Below are 9,672 nucleotides of genomic sequence, written 5' to 3'. Positions count from 1 at the left end.
ATGGTATGGGTTGTGGTTGAAGAGCACCGGGCAGAGGTGTTGGTCATACTGAGCCGAGGCAGCCGGCATTGGTTTATGCTGCACGTTCATGAGATGACAGAGAAATCCCAGATCTTATTACGGGTACATTCTTTATCTATAATGTACATTATACTGCATTGATTGATGTTCGATCTACGCACTCTTATATAGCATGCACTGTGTCTGAGACCTTGGGTATAACAGTTGAGAACACTATGAGTGAAGTTTCTGTATTAAGTCCATTAGGACAGTCAGTGAGAGTGAATAAACTATTTAAGGATGTACGTTTGGAGGTTTAAGGGAAGATCTTCTTGTCAGATTTAATAGCACTTCCTTTTGGAGAATTTTACTTGATACTAGGCATGGACTGGTTGGTTATGCATCAAGCGAATTTGGATTGTGCAGCAAAACGGGGGTTACTGAAAACTGCAAAGGGTGACGAGGTAGTTGTGTTTGGGGAGCATCAAAATTATCTCTTATATATGATTTTTACACTTAGAGTTGAGAAGCTGGTTCGTAAGGGTTGTGAGGCGTATCTAGCCTATGCTAGTGTTTCTGGTTCTGAGGTTTCTTCTATTAAAGATACCAGATCGGTTATGGATTTTCATGATGTTTTTCCCAATAAATTGCCTGGGTTACCTCCTAACCGTGAAGTTGAGTTTGGGATAGAGCTCTTGCCTAGTATAGCTCTGATGTCTATCGCCCCTTATAGAATGGCACCTAAGGAGCTTGTAGAGCTTAAGGCTCAGATTCAAAAGTTACTTGATCGAAGGTTGATCCACCATAGTGTGTCTCCGTGGGGAGCACTTATTTTATTTGTGAAAAGAAGGATGGAACCATGTGCATGTGCATCGATTATCAGTAACTAAACAAATTAACCATTAAGAATAAGTACCCCTATCGAGGATAGACGATCTATTCAACTAGTTTCGAGGAGCTTCTGTCTTCTCTAAGATTAATCTCCGATCGGGGTACCATCAACTGAGGGTCAAGGAGACTGATGTTTACAAGATAGCTTTTAGGAATTGTTATGGTCATTACGAGTTTCTACTGATGCCGTTCGGACTGACGAATACACCAGCGGCTTTTATGGATCTGATAAACTGAGTGTTCTAGCCCTACCTAGGTCGATTCGTGGTGGTGTTTATAGATGACATTCTGGTGTATTCGAGAACTGAGGATGAGCATGTTGCGCATCTCCAAATTATTCTGTAGATTTTGAAGGAGAAACAACTATACGCTAAATTCAACAAGTGCAAATTCTGGCTACGAGAGGTAACATTTCTGGGTCATGTGGTATCTGTTGAAGGGGTTAGAGTTGACCCTCGAAAAATTGAAGATGTTCTGGATAGTAAGCAGCCTAAATCGGTATCTGAGATTTGTAGTTTTCTAGGTCTGGCAGGGTATTATAAGCGATTTGTAGAGGGGTTCTCATTGATTGCTGGACCTCTGACTAAGTTGTTGCAAAAAGGAGTACCATTTAACTGGACTGATAAGCAACAAAAAAGTTTTTAGAAACTTAAGAAAGTTCTAACTGAGGCCCCTGTCTTAATACAGCCAAAATCTGGGAAGGAATTCACTATTTACAATGATGCATCACATGTTGGCTTGGGATATATGTTGATACAAGGGGGTAAGGTTGTGGCTTATGCGTCTCGTCAACTTAAGATGCATAAGGCGAACTATCCGACACATGACTTGAAGTTGGTCGTAGTGGTGTTCATACTAAAAATTTGGAGGTATTACCTATACGGCGAGAAGTGTATCATTTACACGGATCACAAAAGCCTCAAGTATCTCCTCACTTAGAATAAGCTAAACCTTAGGCAGCGTAGATGGATTGAACTACTTAAGGATTATGACTGTTCAATTGAATACCATCCTGGTAAAGCCAATGCGGTGGCCAACGCACTGAGCCGAAGGGCTATGACTAATCTGAGAGGTATGTTTGCTCGTCTCAGTTTGTTTGACGATGGTAGCTTGTTGGCAGAACTCCAAGTTAAACCGAAGTGGATAGATCAGATTAAGGGTAAACAGTTGGAGGATGAGTCTCTAGGTCCTCGATTTCAATATATAAAGAGTGAGGAAACTTTAGATTTTGGACTGAATAACGAAGGGGTACTTTGTTTCCGCGGGAGAGTCTGCGTACCAAAAGATACTGACCTGAGGCAGTTATACTGCAAGAAGCACATAGTAGTCTGTATGAGATGCATCTTGGCAGGAATAAGATGTATTGTGCCCTTCGTGAGTTATATTGGTGGCCTAGTCTTAAGCGTAAAGTTACCGACTTTGTGGGTAAATGTCTTACTTGCCAGCAGGTTAAGGCTGAATACCAGTTACCTTCGGGATTGCTTCAGCCAGTTAAGATTTCGCTTTGAAAGTGGGAGAGAGTAACTATGGACTTCGTTAGTGAGTTGCCCTTAATGCCTACAAAGAAGGATTCAGTGTGGGTCATCGTAGATTGATTGACTAAATCTGCCCATTTCATACATGTTCGTATTGATTACTCGTTACAGAAGCTGGCTAAGTTGAATGTGTCTGAAATTGTGAGACTGCATGGGGTATCTGTTTCTATCATATCCGATAAAGATCCTCACTTTACGTCTTAGTTCTGGAAGAATTTACACGAGGCATTGGGTATAAGGTTGGACTTCAGTATTCCGTTTCATCCTCAGACAGACGGTCAGTCAGAGAGGGTGATTCAGATACTGGAGGACATGTTAAGGAGTTATGTGATTGACTTTTGAGGTTGTTGGGAGGATTACTTGTTGTAGGTAGAGTTTGCGTATAACAATAGCTACCAGTCTAGCATACAGATGACACCTTACGAGGCATTGTATGTTGGTAGGTGTCGTACTCCTAAGTGTTGGATTGAGTTGGTCGAGCAGCATGTTCTGGGCCCTGAATTAATTTCTGATACTGAGGATAAAGTTAGATTGATACGGGATCGACTGAAAGCAGCATCTAATAGGAAGAAGTCATATGCAGATTTGATGCGTAAGGAGATTGTGTATTCTATGGGGGACTTAGTGTTTCTCAAGGTCTCACCATGGAAGAAGATACATAGGTTTGGTTGGAAAGGCAAGTTAAGCCCTAGGTTCATTGGGCCTTACCGTATATTGAAGCATATGAGACCGGTTGCTAATTAGCTTGAGTTACCTCCAAAGTTGGACCAGATTCATGATGTGTTCCATGTCTTTATGTTGAGGCGATATTGCTCTAATCCTGCACATATCGTCTCGACTGAGGAGATTGAAGTTAGGCCAGATCTGACGTTTGAGGAAGATCCAGTCCAGATTTTAGATCATGATGTGAAGATTCTTAGGAGGAAATCGGTTCCACTGGTTAAGGTTCTATGGCGTAACCATAGTTCTGAGGAAGCCACATGGGAACCTGAGGAGGCGATGTGACAGCAATGCCCACATCTGTTTTGATCAAGTAAAATTTTAAGGCCGAAATTTCTTTTAGGGGGTAGAATTGTAACGCCCCAAAAATCTAAGTATTTATTTTTGTGTGTTGTGATGCATAATTACATGCTTGCTTCAGTGGTTAAATGTCCAGAGGAGTATTGGAAAAGTCCTGAGTTCAAGCTTTGGCCTGCACAAAATTTTGTTTTTGACTTGAGTAAAACTTGATTCTTGACAGTAAGGTTCTTAAATAAATGTGGTTAGAATGTGTCATTAAAAGCTTATTGGTTTAAGGGATAGTAACGTGTTACTTTTGCTAGGAGACCTGATTTTGAGTCCTGTTGCATGCAAAGGATGTTCATTTTGCTACTGTGCCATGTAAGAGGATGAATGGCAGTAGAACTCTGAAGCCAGTGGGCGATTGGAGTGTTTGAGGGGGAGTGGGGTGTATGGCTGAATTTTAGGAAGAGTTTGAAAGGGGTTTGAATTGGTCAGTTTAGGGAGGAGAGGAGAGATTTAGGGAGAGATTTGAAGAGTGGATCAAGAGGGGGTGAAGTGGTAGAAGTTGGCCAAAAATGGGATTCCCCATTATGCAAATTCAGTCATAATCCTTTGAGTGCCAAAATTGAGTGGTTTTGCTTCCCATTTTTGATAACTATTATTTCTTTTGGCTTCTTTTTTCTCTTTAGTTTTGGGGTCTTGTTGGTAGCCGAATACTGAGTGTGTCTATTTGGGAAACTAGTCATTTGGGTTTGTTTTTCAACAGTGTTTTGTAGCCGACCTCTTCAGTTCTCTCTGCACCTTAGTGGTCTTTCTTCCCTTGATTTTTCTTTGGCCGAACACCCTTCTTTAACTTGTTTGGGTTTTCTATCTTGGTTTTGTTTGGTTCTTCTTCTTTCCTCCTTTTCTTAGTTGACTTCCCTATATCGATTGCATCTTCTTCCCTCTCCTTCCACTTGATTCCTTGGGCAGTTTTCTGCTTAGCTCTCTCTCCAATCGTTTCGGCTCTTGCAGTTCTTCTTGGAACAATCGGTTGGTACTTGGTTCTTTCCTAATCCCTCACTTTATTTCTTTATGTAATAATATTGTTTCTAACTCCTTCTTTTTACTACCGTTTATGGTTGGAAGCGCGGGTGCTAGTCTTATTTCTTCAGTACCTGTTTTCGTTTGAAGTAGAATATTGATTGTGTTTCTTCTCTAGAATCAATTTCACGATTTTGGTAAGCACTATATGCTGGTACAACTGCTTATGTAAATGTTCTTATTAAGGCTAATAGATTTCGGTTTTGGGTGCAGATGATCTGTAGGAGCCTATAATCAATTTTCGGTATCGACTGAAATGTGAGGAGTCTTGATCGTTAGATAAGGCAAGCGTTAAGTTATAGTTTAGTTAAGTTTATTTAGGGGATTGTTAACCCCATAGATTAGAAGACTGACAGTGTATCATGTTGATATAGGTTTGGGGAAAACACTCGAGCTATTCGTGTATTTATCGCAATCAGGTGTGTAACCACACTTCTATAGTCATCAATTGGAAAAAGCCGAAAACTGTGCTTGTTAACGCTATGCAAGCGTGCCCACACTTGTGTTGTATTCTGAATGCTCAAAACGAGGGCGTATGATCGTAGTGACCACCATGGGAGATTTCATGGCCTTTGGCCAGGTTGGGCCACGTTGGCCCGAAAATGGGTCGTGTGGGCCTATGGGCTCGTGGGCCCCACACGAGTAAACAACACGAACGTGTGGAGATTAGTGGACCAGGCTGTGTAGTTCACACATCTAAGGCAATTTTTGGGCTTATTGGGCCACACGGGCGTGTGGGCTCACATGGGCCGTGTTATGACCTTTGGGCCCATTATCACTGTTTGACCGTCAAGGTTGCACGGGTCACTCGAGACAACTGTGGACCTACTGTTGGGGCAGTAAGTACTTTCAGACACCGTACTGATGAAACGACTGTTATACCCCTAAGAGGTAAAAAGACTGAAATACCCTTATGCTATGATTGATTGTATTCGAGCATGACCTTTTTGCATACACGTATTATATTATGACATGACATGTTGCATGGGGGTGGGTTTGATATGGAGGAAGTGTATTGTACTGGCATCTCTGCTGCAATTACTGCTTAGTGCCGCAACCAGTCCTATATTTGAAGTGTAGGGATGGGTTGGTCGATTTTATCCCCACATGGAGTGTAGGGTTGGACAGAATGGAGTGTAGAGGATGGATGGGTAGGACTTCTGTTACATTATTAATACTAGACTGTCACTGAAATAGTCTTAGGCCCAAACTGTTCTTGTCTGATTTTGTTAAGGGATTACACACTGAGTTTTCATAACTCACCCTTCTGCTTTCCTGTGCAGGTAATCCTTATGCGGGTCGATGTTGCGAGGGACTCGATAGAGGCCACACGACTATTTTTGATATTGTTTTACACTTTTTATCCTTAAGCTATTTTATTTTGGTTTTTAAAATGTAATAAGGCCTCTTTAAATTTTTACTCTAATTTGGGATTTGCTTACTTAAATTTATATTTGCTAAAAGTAGGACGCGAACTTTCAAAAAGATAGATGTATTCAAAACACCACGCCTATACAATATCTTTCAAAACCTTCCGCATCAACAATGATTTCAAAATGTAATAAGAACCTAAAATGATTAGACCTACTTGAGTTTTAATAACAAACAGAATACTTAAAAGTTTTATTAAAAATCACTACTAGGGTTTTTTAATAGTACGGACTTTCAGACAAATCATTGTTTTCCAAAACACACTCCGATGTGACATCGCAGATTCGACTATAATATCCAGGCCGGGTTTAGGGTGTTACAAGGGATTATTCTGAAATGTTATTATTCGATAGATAAAAATTGACTCAGTTGTTTTAATCAGAGTGGGTTATTCATTTGAAAAGTTAATTGAGTTATATGCATTTGAGTTTATCCTCAAATCTGGGAAAAAAGTTTATGGATTCACGGGTAAATAGACGGACAGTCTGAATGAAGAATTCATCTTCTAGAAGACATGATACAGAAATATATCTATCAGATCAGTTCTAATCGGGAAAAGTTATTACGAGTTAAGGTTGTCCCGATTGTTGAAGCTATTGCACTTATGAAAAATGATATTGCTTGACGCTTTCCAGGAAAAGAGGAACAAATATCAGTTGAAAGTTATAGATGCAAACATGTTAGAAGCACTAGTCAGAGTTTGAAAATCTGGGTTTCTTGGTTATGTTTCGGCAGAAGATTACTGTGAATTTCTCGGTAGATATACTACTATTGATAAAGTGATGACAGGATAACATCATAGCTGCTTAGTTAAGTTCAGATATAGTATCAAGTTTTATAATAAGTTCTATTATAAATGATTTATCTATGGATTACCATTAAGAAAAAGATAGAAAGACTCGACTTGATGGCTTTTAACAAGTGAGAAATTTCGAGGACAAAATTTTCGTAAGGGGGGAGAGTTGTAATAGCCCGTTTTTCAGTGGTGTCAAAAATCATGGTTTTGGGGCCACCAAATTTGATGAGAAAGTTTGAAAATATTATTTTTTAATATTTACAAGTCAAATATAGTTTTTAAAATGGTTTTTCATTTGATAAATTATGATTTAAGCAATTTATTAAGTTCAAGTGGTATGACCCTGAGGTCAAGTGGTTTTAGAAAATGAGGTATCGGGACCTCGTTTCTATAAACTGAGCTGTAAATATTTTTATAAATATTTACGGAGTGTCATTAAGGTGGTATTAAAGTTTCGTTCAAAAATTTTGACGTTCCGATGGTAAATTAATTAAAAAGGCCTAAATCGTAAAAGAAGTAAATTTGATCACAATTTGATTTGAGTGATTAAATGGTTAATTGAATAAAGGAAAAGGGACTTAAATGGTAATTAGACCATTCAAGAGGTTAGCGGACAAATATGGACATGATTTTATTGTTTTATTTATTTATTAACCAAGGGTAAAATGGTAATTTGATAATTAATTAAATTAGATTAAACCTAAGTAAAAGATATGGCTATCATCTTCCTTTCTCTTTTCTTTTTGTAACCGAAAGCCATGGTTATGGAAGCTAGGTTCGGCCATTCTTCATTGTTATGCATGTAAGTCCCTAAGCTATCTATTTCCAATAATTTTTATGTTAAAGATGTTGAATGTTTCCATTGATGAACTTTGTGATTTTAAAAGTGAAATGATGAATTTTAAATATTAGTTGTTATTTAAAAGTATTTTATTAAGTGATTTTGATATTTTTTTGATTAGGGACTAAATTGTTAAAATAATAAAAATGCAAGAATTAAATGTGAAATTGTTGCATGAATGGGCTATTTTGGATACCATGAAAATTCAGCTAAGCTCAATTTTGGGTAAATATGGTAAATTTGAATGTTTTGGGCTTAGGGACTAAATTGAATAAAAGTAAAACTTTAGGTGGAATTTTTTAAAAATGTCAGCAATGACCAAATTGCATAAAATGAATTGTTTTATTATCTAAATCAATATATTGGATGAAATTATTACTTTAGATCAAGACCAGACAGAAAATCGAGGAAAATAGAAAATTACCAAAATGCCCCAAAACTTTGGTATTTTTACAATTTAGCCAGGAAAGTTTGTATGAACTGTATTCTGTATAATTTTGATTAAATTGAATGTTAATATGTGATTATATTGTGATTAAATCTATACATATATATATGTTAGTATGCAATTTATCATGTTATGAAACGACGTAAATCCAACGACATACGATGATTACTAAACCCCATTTGAATCTTAGGAATTCGTAGGATACTAATGACATGTCATTAGGGTTTACATAATTCGGTTGCTGGTCCTAAACGTCCTACCGATAGCTGAGGCCTGGCATGTGTTGGGACTACTCCATAGCTTGTGTAAGCAGCATCGTGTAGCTACGTTCCGCCCCACAGCTCGTGTGAGCAGGCCCATTTTCACAGCTCATGTGAGCATTCTAATTCACAGCTCGTGTGAGCATACATGTATAGGAATTGATGGATTACAGTTATATGATTTAGCACAATGAGCTATCCCGGGTATCCAATGGTATTCTAAATGGTTCAATGGGCATTATTCGGATAAGAAACGGTAAGAGAACGATATGTTTTATGACATGTACATATATGAACATTCTTGATATGAAGATACATGAAAATTATATAGGTTGAGATGAGTTATAAACTCATGAGATACATGTTGTGGCTAAATGGCTATTTATGTTAATGTGCCTACGATTTATATCTTATATGCTAACATGTTTAGTGTAAATGCTTAGGCTTTGGCCAAGTTGTGGTTGGAATATGCCACGTTAAACTTATAAGTTATGCATTGAAATGGTTTGTCATCATAAAAGAATGGTAAGGTTTAAATTATGTCATTTCTATTGAAATGGTTTATCATGTGGTTAATTCCAAAATAGGTATGTTTAAATGCACTAGCTTGTGGCTATGGTTGAATCAAATGCTTATGTCTTGTGTGATATGCATATGGAACGGGTGTGGAAAGGTAATGAAATAGTAAGTTCATACTTGAAGTGTTAAATGATGAAAAAAGGAATGATGAGTTAAATTGATGTTGTTATTTAAGTTTAAGGAAGTAAATGAACTGGAAAGTAATGAAATACAAATGAAAATAAGAAAATTTGAAAGGGTTAAAAGTTCTATAAATCCTACAATGCTAGGGATGATATGTATATGTGATGCTGTGAATTTATTCACTTTATGAGTTGTTGAATATGGTTTCATGAATCTTATGGTATTGGTAAGATTATTTTTTATATTTATAAATTTCATATTTGAAATGGATTGATATGACTAAATTTTATACGAGCCTACTAAGCATTCATTACTTACATAGTTGTTTTTCCTTTACTTTTCAGATTATTGGAAGCTCGATTGGGTTGGAAGCCAGTCGGAGATCCATCACACTATCCAGCGATTATATTGGTAGATTTTGATGTATTGGTTAAGGTTATAATGGCATGTATAGGTGAACTTATGGTTGATGATTAGTTGAATGTTAGTTGATGTGTTCGGTATGTATATGTCGTTTTGGGTGATATAGACTTGGTACATTTGGTGCCTTGATGATATGTGTTAATTTAATAATGTGTTAAAGCATGTTTGAATGACCAAAGTGATATATGATAAAATGACCTCAACATGGTTAAGATATGGCTTTACAAAGGTTTTGAACTAGATATGGCATGAATCTAATA

The 9,672-nt window shown here is 37.5% G+C and overlaps 1 protein-coding gene across 1 annotated transcript; it reads left to right on the top strand.

Moving 5' to 3' along the window:
• Positions 1-383: 383 nt before the first annotated feature.
• On the top strand, positions 384-3,431 carry LOC108477953 (uncharacterized). The gene is made up of 5 exons (XM_017780413.1): positions 384-737; positions 1,237-1,414; positions 1,913-2,411; positions 2,870-3,062; positions 3,171-3,431. Exons 1-5 carry the CDS (start codon positions 384-386, stop codon positions 3,429-3,431), a joined length of 1,485 nt encoding a protein of 494 aa, XP_017635902.1.
• The last annotated feature ends 6,241 nt before the right edge of the window (positions 3,432-9,672 follow it).

This window comes from Gossypium arboreum, chromosome 12 (genome assembly GCF_025698485.1).
Source record: "Gossypium arboreum isolate Shixiya-1 chromosome 12, ASM2569848v2, whole genome shotgun sequence".
Taxonomy (NCBI): domain Eukaryota; kingdom Viridiplantae; phylum Streptophyta; class Magnoliopsida; order Malvales; family Malvaceae; genus Gossypium; species Gossypium arboreum.
Note: the sequence above shows the minus strand (reverse complement) of the source record. Positions and strands in the feature narration are given on the sequence as shown.

What these genes read in the sequence shown, in the direction of transcription:
- LOC108477953 (XM_017780413.1), top strand. Translation starts at nt 384, where the DNA reads ATGGACTGGTTGGTTATGCATCAAGCGAATTTGGATTGTGCAGCAAAA. An exon ending in TGAGATTTGTAGTTTTCTAG is followed by an intron (nt 1,415 to 1,912) that starts GTCTGGCAGGGT and finishes ATCCTGGTAAAG; the next exon opens with CCAATGCGGTGGCCAACGCA. An exon ending in GGGACTTAGTGTTTCTCAAG is followed by an intron (nt 3,063 to 3,170) that starts GTCTCACCATGG and finishes GTTGCTAATTAG; the next exon opens with CTTGAGTTACCTCCAAAGTT.